The 25,321-nt window shown below is 50.0% G+C and overlaps 1 protein-coding gene across 1 annotated transcript; it reads right to left on the reverse strand.

Moving 5' to 3' along the window:
• Positions 1 to 3,578: 3,578 nt before the first annotated feature.
• On the reverse strand, positions 3,579 to 25,042 carry LOC118775072 (max-binding protein MNT-like). Its single transcript, XM_036524781.1, has 6 exons — positions 24,802 to 25,042; positions 18,324 to 18,861; positions 17,010 to 17,051; positions 16,511 to 16,622; positions 5,041 to 5,233; positions 3,579 to 4,279 (listed from the first exon to the last, which is right to left on the reverse strand). Exons 1-6 carry the CDS (start codon positions 24,869 to 24,871, stop codon positions 3,579 to 3,581), a joined length of 1,656 nt encoding a protein of 551 aa, XP_036380674.1. The 5' UTR covers positions 24,872 to 25,042.
• Between the last annotated feature and the right edge of the window lie 279 nt (positions 25,043 to 25,321).

Genomic DNA, 25,321 nt, shown 5'->3' on the forward strand with positions numbered 1-25,321 from the left:
CTGAAGTGTCTTCAGCCCACGTCTGAAGGGTTGGAGTGAAGGAGTTGTTCTCAGGGGGGTGGGGAGTTCATTGCACCATTGAGGGGGGTGATGACGGGAAAACGACATTGTGAGGAGCGTGGACCTGTTCTGATGGTGGGAGGAGCGAGGCGTCCGGATGTAGCAGAGCGAAGTTGTCGAGCGGGTACGTAGGGTTGGATGAGGTCCTGGAGGTAGGTCGGGGCAGTCTTTTTTGCAGCAGAAAAGGTGACAGTCAAGGTTTTGAAGCGGATCCTGGCTGCAATCGGGAGCCAGTGGAGGGATCTCAGTAAGGGGGTGACGCGGGAGGACTTTGGGAGATTGTAGATCAGCCTAGCAGCTGCGTTTTGGATGAGCTGCAGCGGCTGGATGGTGCAGGCTGGGACGCCTGCAAGGAGGGGGTTGCTGTGGTCCAAGTGGGAGAGCACGGTGGCCTGGACGAGCAGCTGGGTGGAGTTGGTTGTCAGAAAAGGGCGAATCCTCCTGATGTTTGTCCTGATAATTGTCTGTAATTAATTTGTGACTCTATTGTGTGTACATTAGTGAACATCATGCTTCATCTGACCAGTCTTCCTGATATTTTGAAGAATGTGCACACATGCATTTTTCATTGCTCCCAGAGATAGTTTTTTATTGATTTAACTAATCTGAGATGTAAATGTTCACTTAAGTGCATCTTTTTTTCCATGGACGCATTTATTACATTAAGGTAAAGTTAAATATAAAGTACAAATATAAAAGTTAAATATACATATGAGCATCAATCTAATAAACTTAAATGGCATGGTAGCGCTGATGAAAATTAAGACAACAGACAATAGTGATGAGTGAGGCTTTATAAACCCCACATTAGATGGTGCTATTGCATCATTTGAGCCAATGTTTAAAAACAATGATACTGCAGGGCAAAACCATTTCATTGGTTAAAACTCAGGGATGGACAGCACACGGTAGCTCCACCCCTTATCTGATTCACAAAGCTTCTCTCACCTATCACGCTATCATGCTATCATTCTGCATTTACGCATATCTGTGTCCGAGCCACGCTTTAAAATGGCAGACAGTTAAAACAGACATATTCTCTACTTGCTGACATGTGAGAGCAGAAAAAAAGACTCCAAGCCAACCTTGTTGTAAAGGTAATAAGATTTATTAAGAATCTTCAGGATTTATTCACTTTTCTTTTTCCTATTATTTTTTTTAAACATATTGGACAATTAGATCTAGATGCAGCCCAAAATTTACAGGCAATATATAACTTAAACTTTCTCCATAGGGAAAACACACAATTTTATATATATAATATCAATGTGGAGGGAGGTCTAGAGTTGCCCCATGGTATTCAATATTGTACATGGTCCCAGAAAAGAAACTTAAAAAAAAATCAACATTGAAACAGAAAAATCAGCAATCTACATGCAAAAACAGGCAACAGTAAAATCTTAAAATACATATTTTTATATTTATATGTGAATGCGTACATATACTTACACGTATATATACACATACATATATAAAAATGACAACTGAATCTCAGACATTATGCATTTCATAAAAAAAAAAAATACAGAGCACAAAGTTTGAAAAGAAAACTGCCCCCTGTTCCCTCCCCCACAGACACACTCTCCCTCACAGACACGCACGCGCGCACACACACATACACACCACAGAAGAAACAGCTCTCTCACCAGCTTTTAATGCGAGTCACACACAGCTGTAAACCGATTGGCTCATCACAGTGTTGTTTTGTTTAAGGTGAATCTCTTGCACATACAGGTTTTTACAATGGTACAGTACACAGTGGAAATGAAGACGCTACACCCCCCCCCCCCCCTTCCCTAGCTCCTGTGTCATACTGCGGCTCTCTGGTAATGACAGATACAGAAAGGGGTGGAGCCAAGCCGATGACCTCATTCCATTCACATTCCTGTAGCCCCTCCCACTGTCTGGAACAGGATTACCTCATGCTCATTTCTCATTGCCTGTGGACCAGCAAAGGGGGGGGAATAAAACTACATGTAAACATACGCGCACACACGCACACATACATACACACACACGCATGCAGCCGTTTCGCAGAGTAGGAGTTTGTGCTGATGGATGCTGGACACCCAACTCTAAGGGCCCAAGTCTGAGTTTGATTTATTTTATCCATCTATTGTTTCATACATTTTATGTGGCCGGTCACCCCATAACCTCTGCTCTCTCATACCCCCTGAAAATACCCTTCTCAGGCTGCCCTGTCCTAATCGCACCGAGACATACTGGGGCTGATAACAGTAGCACTCTCTGGACAGCAGGGGGAGCTCACACACAGCATCTTGCTATGTTGCAGTGCCACGGAAGCAGGGGAGGCATTCACAGGAGAGCAGCGGGAATCCCATCCAGACACACTCCAATCAGAGGAGAGCACAGACAGACAGAGCCTACATTGGCTGATCACAGTACAGCGTGAACCTGGCTGGTATACACAGGAACCTAAGCTGGCTGAGCCCAGGGTTTCCAGCTAAGAAAAGGGGTAGTTGCGGCAGCCTGGCTCCAGCTCTGCAGTGTAAAAGGGGTTTAAAAGAGCCAGTCTGGTTCCAGCTCTTTAGTGCGAAAAGGGTATGACTTGACACCCACCCTGCATTCTGTTCAAGGACAGAACCTGCCTCCATTAATAGATAAAATGACTGCATTTGACCACCTGAAAGTAGGGACCAATCAAATGATACAATCTTGCCACCTGCTATGAAGCCTCCAATCATGTGTCGGATCTAGGAGGGAAGTGCTTTGATACAGTACCCGGGAAGTACCAGCACATTTTCTAAAATTTTACCACAATGCTGTGGCAACGTGGCATTGCTGAGGCCAAGACACAGAGTTTTGAAAACATAATTCGTCAGAGTCAGAGTAGCCAGAGAAAGGCCTGAATCCATGACGTTGTTCCTGAAGACACGGCGGACACTGGAGGAAGTCTCACAGTCCAACAGAGCACAGACAACTGCCGCCCTCATGGACAGGCATGCAAAGAGCACATCGCAAACATTTCACAAACGCTTCGCAAACGTTCCGCAAATATGCCAAGGTAGTTCAGGCTGATTTGTTCTGCTAACCCCCCCATTATTTTCTTTCCTCTGGAATTGCATGGCGGAGCAGCAAGCACATTAGTCCTCTCTATAGAATCCCCCCCCCCACACTCTGTACAACCCAAACAAGCCAGTCCCAACCCCCACCCAGGACTGAACACTCAAAGCATGACCATATCCAAGTGTGGATATCCACTTTTTTTTTTTACTTTTATATATTCATATATATATATTTTTGTATATCTATCGTATAATAAAAAATAAAATAAAATCATTTTATTTTCGGAATGTACTGAGTTAATCTTTACAGTTATAATGCTTCTTTTTATAATGTGGTTTGTGATCTTTATCATTATTCTGTATCTTGAAGTTTTGGACTTTTTCATTCAGCAGGTGTGTGTTTGTGTGTGTGTGTGTGTGTCCCTCTGCCTGGTGGTGATGTCACTGGGCATTGCACCCCCCCCCCCCCCCACCCCTCAGTCTCCGCCCCCCTCAGGCCAGCTTCAGGGTGCTAACAGGGAAGGAGGGCATGGTGACCATGGTGACGGGGTTAAGGACGGTCTGGCCCACCAGCTGGGGGTGGTGAGCGACCACCTGGGCCCCGACGGTGGCGGGCTTGCCCACCATGGTGGCGGCCTGTTGGCTGGGGGCGGGGCCGTGCACCTGGGCGTGCGAGAGCGTGTGAGCGATGTGGCTGACCACGGCGGGCTGGGTGACGGCCACGGGCTGCGGGTAGAGGGCGGGCAGGTGGGCGACAGGGTGCACGGTGATGTGGCCAATGGGCTGCGGCCCGTTGGAGGAGGAGGGGGCGATGTGGGCAATGTGCTTGGGGCCCGCCTGGATGACGTGGTTGACCGCCTGGATGACGGAGGCGTGCGAGGCTGAGGCATGTGCCGCCGAGGCGTGGGCGATCACCGTGGGCTGGATGCTGGGGGCCGTCACCACGTGCGAGTGCGCCGGGATCACGGCGGGAAGGGCCGTCGCTGCGGCAACGGGGGCCGGGGCCGGGGCCGGCGCCGGGACAGAGGCCGACAGAGGCTTGTGCTGGAGGGGGACGTGCGAGGGCATGATTGCGGGGGCGGCCGGGGCCTGCCGAATCTCAGGCTGCAGGGCTTGAGGCACTTTGGGGAGGGAGCTGGGCGCCGTGGGCAACATGTCCTCCTCCACGTCCTGGTCAAAGTTATCTTCACCCTCTGGACAAGCACAGAGAAAACTCAGGTTAGCACAGGGCCCCACACATAGGCAAACACAAGTAGAAACAGCGTCAACACACACAGCAGTTAGACCCAGCTGTTCAGCCTGGAGGGGGTCTGGCTGCAGGTTGGAGCCTGAGCTTTCACACCGATCAGGATGAGGAGAAGGATGAGAAGAAACCCATGCAGCAGGTTAGTTAGGGTTTGGGTTTCAGTAACATTTTTCCACTCTCCAAGTCTTTGTAAGATAAAAGCCCTCCTTGTGGAATGAAGAAAGCACAGGCCATGACAGCTCCATCCTTAGAGTTTCCCACCTTCGCTTTACTCTCCCTGTGTGGGGCACTGCCGTTGTACCCTTGGGGAAGGTACTGAACCCAAAATTGCCTCAGTAAATATCCAGCTGTGTGAATGGATATGTAAAACTGTAACCTCTGTAAGGTGCTCTGGATAAGAGTGTCTGCTAAATGAGAATGATTTACTGTAATAATGTAATGCTAACATGAAGGCTTAAACATAAGGGATGCTTCTTCTACCACTGCTGCTAGGAAGAAGGGTCCCATCACTAGCTGTGTTACATACAGTAATTGTTTGACCACAGGAGAAACAGTCTATAAGACCATAATGACATCACTGGCTCTCGGCTCAGGATCAGGGTTGTGTGTGCTGATCTGGTCATAATGACGTGATTGTAATCACACATCAGCTACACACAGAGCGGGAGCTCCAGCTCCGCCCTGCAACCCCCACAGTGTGGCTCCTACCGGAGGCGGTGGAGGTGGAGGCCTGGTCGTCCTCCGGCTGCACGGTCTGCCTCAGGACGCGGTCGATCTCCATGACGTCCATCCACTGGCTCAGCTCGTTCTTGAGCTCGGCGAGGCGCTGCTGCGTGGCGATCTTCTCCCGTGCCAGCCGCTCCATCTCGTGCTCGTACTCCTTCTCCTTCCGCTTCAGCGTCTGTCAGGGCAAGAGGGCAGGAGGTGAGTCCGCCCGCAACGACCGGGCCCCCAGCTCCCTGGCACAGACACCCCCGTTTCTCTAGGGCGGCCGTGAGGGGCTTCGCCGAGGGCAGGCGTTTTTCCAGCAGCCCCTGTGTCAAAGCCCGAAGCGGCCGCACCTCTGGGGGGCTCCGTCACTAGAGCAGCTGAGGCTTGGACAGCAGCCACGCATTACTGACCCCATCCTGAACAAGCTTGTGGGGACTGCGTGTGTGTGTATGTGAGAGAGAGAGAGACAGGGACAGACAGTGAGAGAGAGAGAGAGAGAGAGAGAGAGAGAGAGAGAGAGAGAGAGAGAGAGAGAGAGAGAGAGAGAGAGAGAGAGAGAGAGAGAAAACAAACCTGTGTGGATAGAGTAGTTTCCTACTCCCTTACATGGGCCCCTACAAAGACCACACCTCTGTGTGTGCTCACTCTCTCCCTCCTTCCCTCCCTCTTTCGCTTTCCCTCGCTCACACGTGTTCCCTAGTATGGCCCCACCCATTTCTGGGAAGCCCTGGCTGTTGCAGGAGCCAGGCAGTACACCACAAGGGTGGGGGGCTTGTTTGTCTATGTGTGTACATGTCAGTTTGTGTGTGTGTGTGTGTGTGTGTGTGTGTGTGTGCTTGAGGGAGGTAAACACAACACAGCTTTGCTCCTGCCAAAGACCTGTTGGACCACCTCTGCTAAAGAAGCATTCCTACAAGTAGTTTTACCTGCCTGACCCCACCCTCCACCCCTGCAGGAATCTTCTGCATTTCCACTGTGCGTGTGTGTGTGTGTGAGTGTGAGAGAGAGAGAGAGAGAGAGAGAGAGAGAGAGAGAGAGAGAGATCTAAAAGTCATGATTTCCCAGTCAGTCTTATCAGGACCACTGAGACAATACAGACTCGGTGTGCTCAAGTGACCACCTTCCCTGGAGTACAGCAACAGGTATTTCCTGACTTCTACCTGGAAGACAAACATGGCTAAGCCTGCATGGCAAACTTCTGATTCTTCTTCTCGGAGGAGGCTCCAGCTGCCCTTTCTTGAGCTGAAGCAAGAGTGGGGGTTTTAAGGGAGCCGCCAGGGGCCGAGGGGTCAGTGCGGGGCGGGGAGCTACGCAGGACCGCACGCGATGCACCGCTTCCAGTACACGCCGGCAACGCCCACCTCCTCACTGGCAACAAGACAAACAACGACACGGCCGCTACAGGGTGAGCGAGTGCGTCAGAGAGGGGGGGAGGGGGGTTGGGGCAAGGGGAGGAGGCACTGGCCCTACCGGCAAATGGTTCGCTGACCTAATTTTTCCTCTTCTGTCAGCTGACACGAGCACGCCAAACAGGCAACAGGAAACGGGACAGGCCGACTAAGTGGTTTAGAGGTTTGGAGAGGAGGGATAAAGATTACCCTGTCTGTACATGGAGGGAGAGAGAGAGACAAAAGCTGGACTTGGAGGGGGTTGGTGGGTTACGGCTGTGCCTTACAGAAAGTGTGAAAACACACTTTTTCACATGGTTTGAACAGGCCTCTGAAAATACGACAGCAGAGTGAACAAAGCTGGGGAGGAAACAGGGCACGGGCTGGAGGCAGGCGCGGACAGCTGCACCCTGTCATTCAGGTGCGGGGGCGGCAGCCATTGTGGCTCTCGTGAGAGGCAGTTTCCAACAGCACGTGCACTTCAGTGAGGACGCACGCACACGGGCGAACACACGCCACACACACGCATACACATACACACTCATACATCTCTCTCTCGAGGCTGGACCTGTCTGTTGTATCAGCTGATCCAGGATTAGACGATTAGACCCCTGTCTGCACTTAAGCCCCATGGACAGCTGCTGAAGACCAGCAGCGATACTCACACACACACACACAGACACACACCCAGGCGCACTTGCATGCGCACACACACACACGCTCTAGCACTCTCCTGGACTGTAACCCTCACGCCATGAGTTGAAATAGCAGCCTTCCTTCCATACTGACAGAACAGCATTTACAGATGCCCTTACACAAAGACTGTCCTCACGTGAACTCCAGATTTAGAGAGGGAGGGCCTTTCACAGACGCTCCCAAACAGACTCCTCTTGTTAAAGGGTTAAGACTTGTGGGGGGTGGGGCATATCCTGCTCCTCCAATGGAAAAGGGGTGCTATATTGGACCCCTTTCTTTTAATCTTCACAAACACCCCTCTCTCCCACGTCTAGAAGCCCTTCTGCAGAACCCAGCACAACGGTGTACAACATCTCACTAAAAAAGGCTCAATAAATATGACAACAGGTCACACATCTAAGTGATCAGTGCATAACTGCATAAAGACTTAAAATAAGATACACATATGAAGTATGAATGTGCCTGAGTGATAGGCCTAATAGGGCCACAGCAGGGCTGGGGGGGGGGGGGGGCGGTAAGCTCGTGACCCCATACGAGGTCCTGGGTCTGATCGACACCGGGCACACCCAGACGCGTGACTGGGTCAGTGGGATCTTTGTCTCAGCAAATGAGTCGCCGAGGTACCACCCACCCCCCAGCTATCGTCAAGGCAACAGCTGGAACCCGTCGTGGTTTCCTAGGCAACCAGATTCATGAGGAGCAGGTTGCACCGGTGGGAGAGGGTGTGTGGGAATACAAAGGCAGCTCCGCTTTCATTATGCTGGGCTACAGGTCCTTATTCCATATCCACCGCCCCCCTCCCCCCAAACAAACAAAGAAATGATCACCTCGCTCTACCTCCCTCGTGTCTCACCGTGGTCTCTAGTGCTGGTAACCAGAGTGTAGGTCCCCACTTTCCCCCCAGGTGCATGGGGGGGGGGTCCAGGTGTGTTCACGGTATCTAAGTCATAACCACACTTCTGTATGGGGGGGTGAAGGAGGATGGAGGCAGTCTCATTTACTGCACCTCCCCACACGGTCTTTCTCATCGTTCCTCCCCAAACGGATCTCATCCTGCCCCGAGCCAGGCTCAGCGGGAGCGTGCTCATCAGGACACCGTGGAATGAGGAACGGGGGCGGGTTCAGCTCGCAAACCGTGGTGGTGGCCATCCGGTCCGCTCCCCAGCTGAGCAGAGCAGAGGACTCTGCGTCACAGTGAGAATGGAGGGGGGTGGGGTGTCACACTGATCTGACAATAACTATTGCATCCGTCTTCATACTGACCCTCCCCCAAATGCCTGACAGCCCCTCATTTTCTCCCTGCCTGCCCTCACACAGAAACGCTAAGGCACGGTCTGCAGGCAGACAACAGGTGGTGTGCATCCTAACAAGTTCGGGGAAACCTCATTCATTTCACCATTAATGCAGCCAATTGCTAAAAACAAAACCCTTCATTTCCTCAAGATTTTTACCGCATCTCAGATGAAGTTATTTTCATGCGACTAGCTCTGAATGCTTATCACATGTCCTGTCATTGCTGTGCCCTGAACTGGAACCTACCAGAATCTGCGTGCATCTCTGCGCAGAAAGCAGCAGCAGGCACGCACTCAGAAAGGCTTGCATTTCACAAGCGCCCTGCTGCCGGGCACTGCTGCTATGCAACGAAGAGGACAGGTGACCTGCGACAGCACTGGAGGGGCCCTGGGGTCAGGAATACCTGCGTAAATTGAGTGAACTTTGGAGCCAGATGGGTGATTCTGAGCACACACCGAGACACTGCACAGCACTGCAGAGGAGAGAGCAGCCAGGCTGTGCTGTCACCAGCCACGTCGAGCCCATACTGGTTTTGTGGTTTCCCGATTCGCCGCCATGCCGGAGAGGAAGTACATGCCACCCGACAGCATGGTCCAGGGCTCGCACCCACAAACACGCCCTCCCCCGCCAGCTCATAGAGGGCAACCAATAAAGTCACACTTCGGCTGCATCCCAACACTTTAGAGAGGTGACCTCGGGTCTCTTCATAGCGTCTCTTCCTCATTTTCTCGGTGATGGCCATTGAGGAGACAAGGAAGAGATGCAAGGAGAATAAAAGGCACCTAAATGCTGAGAGAAATGGAATGTCCCTGTGCAACTGAACTTTGGCTATTTCATACGGCATTATGCAGGAATCTCTTCTCTCTTCACCCCCAACATGGAATGTATGGCTATTCTGACTATTCCACTAGGAAATGGCATCCATAGAATGGCATTTTGTACATACAAAAAAAAAAAAAACAACAATTTACAGTTTTTAATGTAGCTTTAAAAATTTACAGCACCTCTTTATTAAATATTCGGATTGTAAATCCAAAAGATGTGTGCAATTGCTGTCAAAATATCTATTAGTATTGTGATTTTTTAATGTACACTGGCTGCTCATACGTGTTGTATACATATTTTTCATATTTCTACAGAAACTCTTTGTTATCTCAACAAAATATAAAAATGCATTTCATGTGACGTGATGTGGCAGTTTACTTCAGATTCTTAAAAAACTCTTCTGCATGAGAATACATCCACACATCCTCCGCCAAAAGAGACAAGAGGCAGCATTTTTGGGATGCAGTCTTCAGTAACAGCCCCCGCAAGGAGAAGCGGTGCGCTCTGGACACTGTGCAGAGAAAGCCAAGGAGCGCAAAGGCAAGGTTTCTGTGAGCCTGGTCCCACACGTCACCTCCAACAACCCGCCACTTACCAACCTCCCCCAGGTGGAGAAAGCACATCTAAACCACGACCGAGTTCTCTCTCTGTCTCTCTGTGTGTCACACACTCCCAAACCAGCCCTCCCCCACCTGTTTCCTTCTCTCTGGGTAGGCCTCAATCCCCACCCCTCTGCTTTCTGATTGGGCGGGAGTGCTGTGGTGGAGGTAAACAGGGTGCAGGTGCGTCACGCGCAATGTGAGCCCGGAGCACATGGCCCGACTGGGGCAGCCGGGAGGGGCTCACTGACGCACCGACTCCCAGCTCAGTCACTGTGTTACTGCGCCACTTAATGCTCTAACGCATACACACTCTGCTCACTGCCACAGTAACACACCCATGCTCTCCTCGCTGCCATACTACCCCAGACACACACTGCTCACTGCCACACTACCCCAGACACACACTGCTCACTGCCACACTGACACAGCTGCACTCTGCTCACTGCCACAGTAACACACCCATGCTCTCCTCGCTGCCACACTACCCCAAACACACTCTGCTCACTGCCAAACACAGAAACAGACACATTCTCCTTTCTCCCTCTCTTGGATGCAATCTTGTCACCTCAGTCTGGACAGAGAAGACAAAAACAGGGAGAGTGCAGTTTATTACGAGGCTTGTTCACTTTGTCAGGGTCATTTCTTCCAGTCCATCGTGGTTCTGTGAGCACCTTCTACAGACAGTAAGTGGACATGCACGGTCACAGGACTTGCCCCAATCTACCGGCCATAGTGGCAGACAAAGCCAAACTGCGACCCTGGTCACACAGCCACAATAACACAGAGCTCAACTCAAGAGCCAGGGTCCCCATCTCAGAGACAGAGAGAAGAGAGTCGGGCTGGAGAGACCTGCTGTACTGTTCAAGAGTGCGCTGGTTATTGAGAAGAACCAGAGGTGGGTGGAAAAGTACAGCTTACCCCAGCAATCTGACTTTACTGGCTGCCAGTCTCTTTCACAAAACTTAAAAAGAAAAGAAATATAGAAAGAAACGTTGTAGCTCTGTTGGAGCTCATAAGAGAACTTCAAAAAAGTACTTAAACAGATCTAAACACCCCCCCCCCCCCAAAAAAAAACACCACTTCATTTTCCCGTCTGTTTTTTGTAAACATATTAGACCAGATCAAGCCAGCTTTCCCAAGCCTTCCCTCACCAGTGTTAGTCAGCTCCAGCTCCTGCTGCTGAAGGCTAATTCCTCACACTAAACCATTTAATGCAGGAGCCTCCCTTCCCAAAGTGGCGCTCAGGCCCTGAAGAGCTGCGGCAAAACATTAACAGAGTGTGACTACAGGTCAAACGTCAACGCTCCACTGCCCTTTCACCCTGCGGCCCTTTCGAAAAATACCCCAGCGCCAGAAACGTAACATACCTATAATAATAGTTATAACTAACTAATAACTAAATGTCTAAATTGTTCTGGATATGAAGAGAATAAGAAAAGCAAATAATAACAATAACAACGATAAAGTCTGCCACTGTTGCTCATTTATACTGAATGGATACTTATGTTCTGTTGTGATGTAAGTCGCTCTGGATAAGAGAACGTCTGCTAAATGCATGTAATGTAATGATAATAACAAAACAATGAAGTAATGAAGTAAACTTCCTGCAAAGTCACACTCTGTGATGTAGCCACGCCCTCCCGGCCTGTGACCTCAGTGGGTACCTTGCCAGGCGAGTACCTTCAGGGAGGCCTGAACAGCCCTGGGGATCATGTAGGTACAGGGAACAAGGAAGGAGAAAAAGAGAGAGCTCAGATAGGCAGCGACTGGTTGAATCCAGCTGAACCCCATGCTGGACTTCCTGCTCTGACTGTTTAAAGCTCCACATTCAGTTCATTGCTATGAAAACAGGGTTTTTCAGGAACTCAGGAACAAACACAAGTCCCAAGGACTAACAGCATACGTTACAGAAACATAAAACATCAACAATAACAACTTTACGAAGAAAGGGACCATATCTTACTGAAAGGTCTGCTGTGCCCCCACAGGCTAAAATAATGACAGTCTTCACCTGCCCTAAACCCGCACCACTTTCTGACAAAGCAAGACCAGGGAATGAAAAAAGAACGGCCCCCTCACCACATCATTTTTCCACAAATGATTTCAGCCTACTTTCAATTACCAGCTGAGGGCTGCACTGCTGTGCACCTGGGGGTTCAATGGAGGATATCTCTGGAAGAAAGCCCAGGTCACACCTACTCAGCGTGAGGTGCTCACAGGCCTCCTGTCACTCCCCTCATTTCGGGAGCATTTCCTGATGCAGACGCGGAGAGGGAGGAACATGCTGGTAATTTTCCTGCTCACTGTTCTGGGGTCCGTCAGAGAGAGCGCTGACCACAGAACTGAAGGCGTCGAACAAAATGCTCGTGGCCTCAGAGGACACGAATAATCTGATTAACTGGGATCAAGCTGGATCAAAGAAACAAACACAATCTTCCAGGTGTTCATATCAAAATTCCTGGTTAAAAAAAATTACCTCTGACTCATACTGATAAAGTGATGAAATGAACATAAAATGGGCATACGTGTGCTGGTTAAAGACAGACCCGTTTTGATACCGGTCATCTTTTTTTTTTTGGTTAATACAGAAACGCTAGTTGCGTATTAACTGGTATTTCCTGAAAGCCAGCGAAAGGGCTGTCTCTCGCCCCGTCTTTCTCTCTCTGCAGCGCTCCAGCAGGGAGCCCGCGCTCACATGCTCAGACGGGGGCGGGGCCTGGGCCGTGCGGGGGGGGAGGGGAGGGGGGAGAGGGGGGCGGTGACGTCACATGGCTCACGCTAGCCATGTGCTCCGTGCTCACGTGGATTGAGACCCGAGAGAGGCAGACAGAGAGGGGGAGGGGGGGGTCGGCTCTCCTTACAGCAGCAGCATTGCCAAATCTGATCCGCTGCGCCCCGCTCGCACAGGAAAATCTCAACGCATTATGAGCAAGTATATTTCCAAACGTAGCCCGGGCTAACCTGGAAATATCTGAACACGACTGTGGAAATGCGACATGCTAATTTAATAATGTGTCGAGTACATGAGAATAAAAAAACAAGTTTACCCTCCCCGTTTCAACTCTAATAATAGCTCTAATAATTATGAAAAATAAACAATATATAATAACAATACTTCTCTCTAATGTAGCTAGTTAGCCGTATCCATTCACATTTACATAAATATGCGCGACAAAGCATGAATGAACGCCATAATTCTTTCAAAAACAGTAGTTGACACTTTAAAGCCTCGGAGAATGCAGGAAGCAGGAGGGGTTGTTGGTCGCCATGGAGAAGCTGAAAGCACAGTCTGCACGTCCCACTGACCCCGCTGATAGAGCGGGCCGAGTAACCACATAACCCTCTGCAGCCTCCCGAACAGAGTGGCCCATCAGCCAGAGAAACAAAATGAAAAGCAAATCTTCCCTAATCCCTTCCGTTTGGGTCCTGCTCTCTCACCGCGACCTGAACACTGCTTACCCTGCTGCATGGACAGAGAGAGAGAGGGAGGGAGGGAGAGAGGGCAACAGAGAGTGAGAGGAAGGGAGAGGGAGAGAGAGAGGGAGAGAGAGAGAGAGAGAGAAGCAGAGAGAGAGGAAGGGAGAGGGAGAGGGGGAGAGTGAGGGAAGGAGGGAGAGGGAGAGAGAGGGAGTGGGAGACAGAGTGAGGGAAGGAGGGAGAGGGAGAGAGAGGGAGTGGGAGACAGAGTGAGGGAAGGAGGGAGAGGGAGAGAGAGGGAGTGGGAGACAGAGTGAGGGAAGGAGGGAGAGGGAGAGGGAGCACGCAGCGAGGAGGCACGTGCTTTCATCTGCCATGTGGAGGAACACACTGTGCTTTACTTCCCAAACACCCCCCACCCCTCCCAAGTCCTGTATCCTCACTGTACAACAACACCAATTAGGAGCAGCCCCAACTCCAGCCTGTGTCACGGCAAGGGAGAGACAAAAGGCAGAGAGAGGGATCATGGATATGTACCTGTAATATTACTACAATATCTGTAATACAGTACCTATATCTAACATAGTACGCACTGCCCTCGAGTGCTTCAGCTATGCAATCCTGGTGTAATAAAGCCTATAAAGCAAGACAAGAGACAGAGAAGGATCAAGACAAAGGGAGAAAGGGAGCTATCAAGCTCTGCTGGGTCCTAAAAAGACGGTACACATTATCAGTCTATAGGAGACAGACTGAGACACATTATCAGTCTACAGGGAAAGACCTCAAGTAGGGCTGGGCGATATAGCCGTTGCGATATATCGAATAGCTATTTTTAGAGCAATGACAGTTATCCCTGGTATGTGGCATTAGGCTTCTTCTCGTATTTTTTTTCCCTTTAGTCATACCTGATGTGGGAACACACCTCCAAAGTTCAGTGAAATGCTTCCGGGGCAGAAAAATATCACTTGTATCTCTATGTTGGTTAACTTACCTATTACCTTTGAAAAACACATAGCATATGTTTTCACTCTTTATCTTTTTTAGCCATGTGTTTCTGTCTACCGCATGGAAGCAGCATAGTGCTGTTGCTGTGATATCAACACTGAATAGATACGAGTGGCGTTTTTTCCCCCGGAAGCATTTCACATGGCCTCGGAAAACTGGAGGTGTGCTCCCGCATCAGGTATGACTAAAGGGAAAAAATACGGGAAGAAACCTAACGCCACATATGATAGCTGTTATTGCGCTAAAAATAGCTATTCAATATATCACAAAGGCTATATCGCCCAGCCCTAAGCTTAAGCAAAGGCGTACTGAGAAAGTGTAGGTTCAGAGGGCATGGTCTGTCCACAGGGACTTGCCATGAGGGCACAGGCTGTGCTCAGACTGCAATCTACAGGAGGTCATGGCAGCGCTGCACTTCACAACACAACACACACACGCACACATAACTCTACTCATCCACATACAGGCACACACACACATGCACGCACACACACACACACACGACACAACTGTACCCACAAGTCACACAATCTCCCAAAAGATGTGTGTACCACCAGCAACACAAACACACCTGACTCACATCTCAAACGCTGCTTTAAGTCTCTAGTTATAAAACTGCCTTCTTACTCTATATCATATTGGGTTCAATTATATTTTGCAGTCTTGTTCCATTCATGAAATAATTTCTATTTTAAGTTACCAGCAGTAGTTATTGTATTCTTTTGATACTGCATTGTCATCTATGGTCCTTTTGTCAGTTAGAGAGAGAGAGAGAGGGATAAAGAGAGACAGAGAGTGAGAAAGAGAGTGAGAAAGATGTAAAATCCCTATTGTATCAGTAGAGCATTCCAGGGCAGATTCCATGAGCACATGTCTGAAAGCACTGAAAGCAGTCTCACACACAGCTGCTTTATGGAGATATTACATATGGAAAGAACAAAAACACAGGGGGAAGGAAAACCAAGGACAAAGAAAGAGAGAGAGGGAAGCAGAGAGGTAATGACAGAGAGAAAGAGAAAGCTTGAGAATGAAAAAGAGTGAGAGAGAAAGGGAGATTGAGAGAGACAGAGGGGGAAGATTGACAGAGATAGAGAGAAAGGAGATCAAGAGATATACAGAGGAGAGATTGCAAGAGATAGAGAGAGGGACAGCCCTGTGATCTCTGGCTGGGGGGGGGTGGGTGCTGGGTCAGTCTGGCAGTGGGGCGTGGCACAGTGGCACAGTGTTGTCTAAGCCTACCGCACACTGCCCCATTTTCCACAGAGACTTCACCTCTCCCAGGATAATCCCCCGCCTCCCCCCCGCTCCACGCACAAACCAGGACCGCTCAGAGCCCCGCCCCCCACTCACCACAACACGCAGCCCCAGAGCTGAGCTACCTCTTTCTTAACTAGAGCTTATTACTGACCACAAGCAGATGGGACGTGTATCTGGAAGTCTGTGAGGCGCTTCTGACTGAGACTATCAAAGCGGGGACTGAATGCAGACTGATTTTTGTGACAGAGGCCTTGTTTACTCTGACCTGCCTCGGTTGTGTGTGTGAGCTCAGCTACTGCTCAGCTACTGCTCACCTGTTGCTGCAGAGCCAGCAGAACTCTTTGGGTCTAGCACTGACCCATTCCCCATTTCCCATTTAAATACCAAATGCTTGCAGTGGCACTGATCATGTGCAGAGAGGCCCTAAGCAACTTAAAATTTCAGGCACTTAGTTCATCACTTTCCGCTGAGCAATAAAACACAATTCGTAGGCCCTGTTCACACCTGGCATTAACATGCGTCTTGGGTGATCCGATCACAAGTGGACAGCTCCAAGTCAGTTCACACCTGGCATTAGAATGCGTCTTCACATGCGTCTCGACTGACCACTTGTAATCAGATCTCACTTCCCCGCTCTATATGCAAATAAACACATACATCATTTCTGTTTGCAAAGACCAAATGTGGCCCCGGACACTTTCACGTACACGCTGCTAAAAGAATGTGGCCATATGCGGCCCAGACCACCTCTGAATGTGGTCTGAGCGATCAGATCTCAATGCGTCCTCAATGCGTCGTGGGTGCATTCACACCTGTACTTAGAGCTGTCCACTTGTGATCGGATCACCCAAGACGCGTGTTAATGCCAGGTGTGAACAGGGCCACAGATACAGTGTGGCAACTGCAACACCCTCATAATTTAGCCCATATCAGCCCAAAACACTCCTCAGCACACAGCTCTACACTCCTGAGCACGATCCTCACCTGGATGTACCGCAGGGCGCTCCGCAGAACACTCAGGTTAGAGGTCTTCTTCTCGTCCACGTTGGGGATGTTTCTCTTCAGCGTCTCAAAGCACTCCTTCAGGTGTGCCCGTCTGAGAGGGGGGAGAGGGGAGGGTAAGAGCGTACACTGCCCTCGCTGTGCTAGGATGGGTCCCTGTAACTACAGTGGACTCTCCACTGGGATGTCCCATCATGCTCCTCAGCACTGGAGCTCATTCAGCCTCACTCCCTAACACTCCAGAGGACATGATCATTGTAGATGAATGTGCAGTAACTCATATTTGAACCTGAAAGACTTGTTGACCTGGTGACCCTCATCTGGTTCAGATATGGTCCGTCTAACCATCTGCTAACCTCCCCTACACTCCTCTCCCCACTCCTTACTACAAACACCAAGTTCCATCTCGCCCTACCCCAATCACAGCACCCATCTGACATCCCCTTCCCTGTGCTAGCAAAGGGCTCAGAGGTTGACCCACCTGTTCTTCTCTAGCTTGTTGTGGACTTCTCGAGTTCCCGCCCTGCAAGCAGAGATAACCACAGGCATGAGGAGGAGACCCACAGAACCACACCCCAAGCACCGGGGAACCACCCAAAACCTGCTCCACATGACCCACACCCCTGCCCTCTTTCAGCTGAGCTGGCTGCCCTCCGACCCAGCCTCTCACAGTAAATGCAGAAAACACCTTCTAGACGCTGATCCTGGGCCAGTTTCAGACTTTCCCCCCCTAAGATCTGGGTGAATATGCTGATCCTGGGCAACTAAAATGGCTTCCTGCTTTTAACTGTAGACTGTTTATGATATGGACACGTTTTAGAGCACATTCCCACTCAGTCAGCATAGTTATACACATATTCAGTGACAGCCAGGCTCAGCTTAATGGAGTTTGGCTGATTTAACTGAATGGAGCTCTTACTCCAGTTAGGACTTACTGCACTCAACAAACACAGCACAGAGTAAAACCTGCCCTCACTGATGCACCACAGATGCACCACTTGAACAGAAACAGTTCAAACTCCTCATTCTGAGTCCACTGAGGTGTTCATGCTTTTATAATACAAAAGAAAGCCAATAAAAACTCAACGTACACAGTTTTGTGTATATTGGAATTACATTAATTTAGACTCTTCCATTCTTTAGTGCAATATTCAACTTACTGGCAAGCTGTCAGGTAAAAATTAAAATCGATTAATGAGCCAGCAAGTGGCTTTCAAAAGATTCAATTAAGAATTTTACAGTCGACACCTATTTATCAACTTGCTGTGCTTTTTACTGCACTAAGCTAGCTATGTAATGGCAGATCTCCAGGTGACAATAAGTGTGAGAGATACCAGCCCTTTCAAGCCAAAGTTTTTAACAGTCTCGTGAATTTAATATAATTCAGCATTGTTTATCATAGCTGCTCCTGCTCTTAAAAATGTTAGGGATGACAGTTTAACAGGTGGGTCTGCGTCTACTTATTGAAACAAGGTGTATCTACCATTTGTTTCCCATGTTCCTGAGGTAAACCCATATAGTTGAAAATGTGAAAGAGAGCTCTGTTTGTAGTAAACTGAAGGGCAGGTCCATTTGAAAAGAACAACAGAAAAAAACAGCTAAATGAAGAGACAGGGCTTTTATTCTAAAGGTACAAATCCACAGAATTTTACATCTAGCCAAGCTCAAAGCTTATTTGTTCTAGGCTTCATCAGTAAATAGAGTAACTGTACAACACCGAGCGTCATGTGACGGAATTATACCCAGATCCACCAGTGTCACGCCCTGCTGGAGCGGAGGCTGCAGTGCCACTCACCCGCCAGGCCTCCTCTTGCTGTCCAGGTGGCGGGTGTCCTCCAGGGCTCCGGGGCGGGCAGCCGGGGCGGGAGGTCCCTGCAGGAGGCCGGGCTGGGGTGGCAGGGCGTGCTGGGGGGCGGAGACGATGGAGCCGGGGTACGGCTGCAGGGGCTGGGGCGGCTTCAGGTTGGGGCTGCCGGCGTGGGGCGGGGAGCTGGGCTCCACCTTCACCTGCGCCAGCAGGGGGCGCTGGTGCTGCGGCGGTGAGTGGCTGTCCTTACCGGCAGGGCTGAGGCGGGCCGCAGTGGGCGGAGACAGCGCTGTGGGCGGGGGCAGGGCGGCGGGGCTGGCCGGCACCACGGGGATGGGTATGACGGCGATGGGCACGGGAGGGGGGAGGGGCGGTGGCGGGACCGGGGTGAGCTGGTGCTCCAGGCGTGACTCCTCCCCCCAGGTCACATGGTTCACCCGCACAGGCTGCACCAATGGGGCCGCTTCTGTGCGCCTCTGCTCCACCTCCCGGTCGTGGAGTACCTTCTCCCTCAGTTCGCTCTCCTCTGTAAGGAGAAGGAGTCAGGGAGTTACAGGAAGTTAACAAAGTTACCCATTATCTCTTCCACCCCACCAGCTGAAGCATCCCCTAACTAGACTCTGCTCTCAGACCCGTTTCTGTTCCTCTGTCAATACTGGCAGTGTATAAGCAGTTCTGCTTCCTGATTGTAGCATGGGGACATACAGGAAGCTGACGAAACAGCAAGAGCTGTTCGCTGCGTTTAGAGGTGTTCCTATCGTTCATTCACAGGCCCTTCCTCCAGAAAGGTCACTTGTGAGAGAGGGGGCGGGAGAGCGCTGCGGTAAGTCAGCAGTGGAACCAGGACAATCTCAGGATGACAGTCATGTGTTAGGAACGACACTCGTGACTCTCACAAAGGACTGCTTCCCTGGCCTTTGACCCCTGCTGTGATTCTCCACGGTGAGGCGTGCTGACATTGAAATCACACAAACACACACACTCCCTCTCACATACACACAGTATATGTATAGAGTCCATCTAAATGCAAATGCCTATGCAGCCTTTCTGCTAACAAATTTTAGAAGGTTATACACTTTTTTTTATTCTATGCACACCTCTTCGTACCTTTGTGTAAAAAATAAAAAATAAATCTGATTGACAATTTGTCACTCCAAGTAAAGGACAAAGAGAACTGTGGATAATCCCTGTGTTTAAAATGGGATTCCGATATAAAATAAGATGACTTCTGTATGAGTCTGTCCGCAGTGAGTCAAATCTAACCAGCAGCCTTCAAAACACGCATAAATGAAACTGAAAGAAAATGAAACCAGTTAGCTCGGCAAGGGTTTCATACTGAAAACGAAAGGTCAAAACACAGGGTTTGGTGCAGCACGGCTCAAGCGAGGGCTGTAATTAAACAAGCACGATTCATCACCAGAGCAAATTGAGCGCAGTCACTCCTGTTAGCACAAGGCACCGTTACCGTGGTGAAAAGGAGTTACAGGAAACACGAAGGTGCTGGACTAATACTCTGGCTTTGGGGCGGGGGGGGGGGGGGGGGGGGGGTGTCTCAGAAAGGGCACCTGTCTTTCACCTGGACCTCTCAGACCTGCACTCACAACTAACAGCAGCTCCGGTCACACCCGTTCTTCCAGAGAATCGTGCCTACAGAACCAAAAACCCACTCACAGACAGCCCTTCTGTGCGCAGAACAAGGACTCCGCCCTGGGAGCAAACCCCCGTGACAGATTTGCGGGGGTGAAACTGCCCACATCTTGCCCTGGGTATTGTGGAACTGTGCCTAGGGACACACGGTAGAGCGCCTCTCACCCACCACGGAGAGGGGATCCCGGAGTCCAGCACAGAGACGGAGCCAGCAGTCTGCTTACAGAGAACCTGAGACTCTCTGAGGAGCCAGGCACTGTGATTGGACCTTTTTCAGAAGGGGGGGGGGGGGGTGAATCTGGAGCAACACTAATCAATTCTCACAGCTGTGTCATTAGTACTGCATGGCTGGCACTGTGACAACCCGCGCTGCACACACACACAGGCACGCACGCACACACGCACGCACACACATATGCATACAAACACGCCCTTCCTCGTGAAGACAAAGGGGGTCTATTTGCACCACGTGCTGTGCAGACCTGGCATCACTCTGCAGTAGACGCTGCACTGATCTTTAGAGCGCATACACGCTAACTAATGGCATCAGACACATTCTTCACACACACACACCAGCAGGTATGCGCAGTGGCTGCTCCTGACTGCTGTCCAACAGCGAGAGCTGCGCATACCGAGGCCAGAGCTGCGCATACCATGCTCGGGGAGGCGGCCGCCTCGGAGGCGCCAAATGTGGTGGCTGCCCGCCATTGTCCCGCCGCTTTCTGGGGCCACGCGGGCTTCCCCCGCGCGCCCGCTCTCCGGCGCTGCATCAGAGCCGTGCTATGTTGAGCGACACTCGCGGGGATCACAGGGGGATGCACGGCGGAGGGGGACGAGCTGTCTGTCGCGCTACTCAGGAAGGAAGACGTGCACTGCGACGAGCTGGAACCCAGTCAGGACAAAGAGAGGTGTTCTCAGGGAGGGAAGGGAGGGGGAGCTCCCATCGGCCAATCACATCACAGCATTCCCCCCCTCCACACACACACACACACACACACACACACCATCACAGCACCAGCCGAGCAGTGAGAGCTTCCTGAGTGGAGGAGGGGGGGGGTGTCCTGTTGCCATGGAAGCAACAACGTCAGAACCAGCAGACACCGGGGAACTGCCTCGGTGAAGATGGAGTGTGGAGATTACAGCAGCCGGCTATGGCATAACTCCCTGCGCATGCCACAACAGCACGACTCCAGCATGGGGAAAACACACACACACACACACACACACTCACACTCACACATCCACACAGAGCAGTACTGCACATGGTGAGGAGCATTATGCACACTGCACCCTGACACACAGCACCCCATAGCGCAGGAATCGCATCCCTGTCCACACTCAACTGAAGACAGCAATGACACACAGCGACAGCATTCCCACCAATCCAAACGCCTGCAGGCGGACCTACATCCAATCAGCACTCCCCTCTGCTCTGATGTCATCTACCAATGCAACAGAAGTGAATGTATGTATGTGCACACACACATTCGTGAACTAGACATCACACAGTTATGTGCGCAAGTGTGGGTATATGTGCATGTGTGTGTACATATGGAGGTACAGCGTCCTTTCCGGACCAAACCTCACTGTCGCCTCACATGTCACCTGTTGGAACATTCAGACACACACCCCTGCCCCTCAGGCTGATAAAGGACACTGAGACAGCAACACCTCTGCCAGTGTGTCCTCGCACAAATCACTTGGTTAACTCTTCTTTTTTTTCATCCTCCTGGACAGACTCTACCAGCCGAGCCACGCACCATTCATCTCATCTGACCATAACACAAACACATCACTCAGAGCAACCTGCCAAAATGACTACGCAATCCTTGGTCAATCATTAACTACGTGCATCACAGACCGATACCACAGTCACTGTGACTGTCTCCTACCAGCCTTCTGCCTCTCCCCTTCTCAAACCGTGACATCACCTCCAAACCCCTGCTGCGATGGCTGCACGGCTAAACAGCACAGAGAGAGGGGCCACAGAAGCAACATGTTATGTATTTACTGGCATTATGTATTCAATTTAAATATTATCTAGACCCAGAACAAAGTCAGGATGTATCTGGGGAGCCCTAAGACTCACAGGAGTGGAGCTTATACCAGTGCCTGTGCCTTTAAGCGTACCAACCGCAGTCTACTGCAAGGCCATTACCTCTATTCCACCTCTGTAATGGTGAATGCCAGGCTGAGAGGCACCGTAGGCACCAGTTATTAAAGTCTTTGGCTGGGGGGGGATTGGGAGAGAGAGAGAGAGACAGGGCTAACACTCACTGAAAGGCCACAAAACCCTTGTGAGAAAAGCCAGGATTTGAACCCTGAAACAGTCTGTCCCCACGACAGCGAAACGGGGCAAGGAGCTGCTGCTGGCTGAAGCCAAAGTCCATCCGTAAGTCAGCACAACCTTCACCGTTACTTCACTGGCGGCGACAGCGCCTACCGCGCGGTGCTGAGACCCGGCCAGGCTGAGATCACCGTGTGCCCGCCTGCCAGCTGGCCGACCTACACTCCAATACCAGCCTGGACAGGGGGCAGGGACAGGGGAGAGCAACACACCCAACACCACTGAATTACACTTACCCAAAAACACACTCACACTGTCCCTCCCACACACAGACACATTCACTCTCACGCACCACATGGGCCCAGATCTCTGCCGATTGGTTGATGTTTTTGATGCCTGGCATCTGATTAGCTGGGCAAATAGTAAAAAGCACAAAAATAACTCTTTTGAGGCCAGTGATTGAAAGCTCTGGAAAATACAAACTGATTGCAAGCGGCTGGAGACCCCTAATGCATTGGTTATGCATAAATATATATTTAAACAATAAATACTCTTCAGTCCTGTGGTTTGAGTTGGGTTTATAAGCCCTTCAAAATTTAAAACATTAGAAACTCTGAGATAAAAACAGTCACACATAGTTGCATCATTTATTCATTTTGTGAATAGAGGGCAAAGAAGCAATACTTTTCTAAGTTTAATAAACTATTTGTGATTACTTTTGTTTCCCTGGCTGAAGATATGTGTGCATTAGCAGAATTCTTCAGCAAAACAGTGGGCAAAGTTCACTACACCGCCCAGACACTTCAGCTCTTAGCTGATCAGCATTTAGATCCTTGTGACCATGATTTACTGGAACGGTGACAATGTAAGATTCTCTGGAGCACGTCTGCCGCTCTGCGCCTCATCCACTACATTTAATGTTTAGCAATACAAATCTTTGTTTGGGCAGTGTCACGACCAAAGACACCGCAGACTTCACGTCTCTCTGTAGCGCACGAACCCCAGTTACTTGGAATTCCGTCGTTTGCCTTGCTGCGTCTTACTACCTTGCAAAGAAGCGTCTCCCCGTCCTATTTAAATCACATATTTTTACATTGTGTCTTTGCAAAGGGATTTGCTTTGGCCACTGCATATTTATCATACCATAAAGAGTTAATATCTTCAATTACGTTCGAATATTCTCTATTCAGCAACGATTTGGAGAGAAATGCCAACGTCGTTCAGCAAAGCTCCAGTTTTAAGATGCACGCAAATGTACATTATGTAACTCCTGCTTACACAGCGCGAGAGCGGGGGGGGAATAGTGCCCTACTTTCCTTCCAACACTGACCCGCGCCAGTCAGTGAGCGGTTTGGAGAGGGAGGGGGGACGCCGCGAGTCTGGCAGGAGTGCCTGGCCCGCACGTGGTTGCAGGGGGCGGGCTTTAGACACGCGGTATTAGCGGGGAGGCGTGGACAAGCTGACACGTCACCAGCAGACAAACAAAAAGCCGTTCCCAGTTGAGGTGATTAGCGCGCGCCCTCGACATTACGGATTCGAGAAAAGAGGGTAAAAAAAAAAACATGGAAAAAAAACGTTAAAATCCACGTTGTGAAACCATGTTTCATTCTACTGTCCGAAATAATTCACCAAGATAACAGACGTGGGTTTTCTGAAAGCATGGCAATCGTAGCTGAGCGGTTACTACCAAGAACGGGAAGTAGGCTGAAACCGTGCGTCATATGATAGCTAACCACCCGGCTATGTAAGGTCATTATGTAAAAAAAGGCACACCACTCGTGTTTTGCCACCGCCCTTTATACAAAATTGAATTTAAAGCCCGTAAAGCCGCGACCAAAGAACTACGTTTTACCAAGACAACAGATTTTATTCATATTGAAATATTTTTTTAAGCGGGACAGCCAGGGGGAACAATGTAAATACAGATTCTTAAGTTACGACTTTATGCGGCGAACGGCCGTAGAATGCTTAATCACTTGTCATAGTTGCACGTCGTCACATCAAACGCGATTGTAACCAGAAACGAGCACTACAGGGCACAGCACGAGGCAGACAAATATGTGATTCTTCTGTCAAAGCAAGTATGTAACCACCCACTGTCTCATACGCACCGCAGCAGTACCGAACCCGCATAGTAGCAAGCTAATTATAGTTACAGCACCATTTAACCCATACACGGCGACAGCAGTTTACTCTTTACACACAATTGCTGCGATGCAAAGATGACCATTGCTGCAAAGGAGAGACAGCGATTCCCATTCGAACGCCCCCAAAAGACGCGCACAATGATAATCGGCTGATCAAAAACTGACTGACTAGCCATTGTTTAAAACGGATAGGCAATCATGTTAAACTCCATCTGCACAATCAGCCTATATTTATGCGTTTACCGGTATAAGGTACCAGGTATTCAGGTGTGCATTTTACAACACACCAGCAGTGTTGGAAAAACTGTTTTTTACATGAGACTGGATTTCGGCACTCTCTTACAGCACCCCTTCACACCCCCTCGCCCCCGTGCCCCCACCTTACCACGTGTTATCTGTTGTTGGGTCTGCCATTCCAAAAACCTGGCTGCTTCCAAAAGCGTGTCGATGCTCATCCTGTTTCCCGAATAGACGTCGGTCGCAAGTTAATAATGATGATATGCAGGAGGGGACGTCTGCTTTACTAGTTATCGGAGGATCCCCTTTTTCCGGTGTCCAGAAAGGTAGGAAAAAAGTGCCCGGATCCCCTTTCGCGAGGAGCCTTCTACACACGTAGAGGGATTGCAACAAGATGGCGATGCGAGTAACCAAAAACACAACAGGGCGAAAAGCACACCGCTTCGGCCCGCCCACCACATTACAACCCCTCCCAGACAGGCTACTATAACACAAAACACGGAGCAGGGTACCGTGTCCTTAATGAACGAAGGAATTGGAACGTAACAAACGAAAGCGTCTTTTCATTCTCCTGCACAATGTAACATTAACTGCAATTTCTGTTCATAGAGTATTAAATCCTATGTGAATTCAAAACGCATATCGTTTCAAAATTTATTTACATATTC

This window comes from Megalops cyprinoides, chromosome 3, assembly GCF_013368585.1.
Source record: "Megalops cyprinoides isolate fMegCyp1 chromosome 3, fMegCyp1.pri, whole genome shotgun sequence".
NCBI classification, from domain to species: Eukaryota; Metazoa; Chordata; class Actinopteri; order Elopiformes; family Megalopidae; genus Megalops; species Megalops cyprinoides.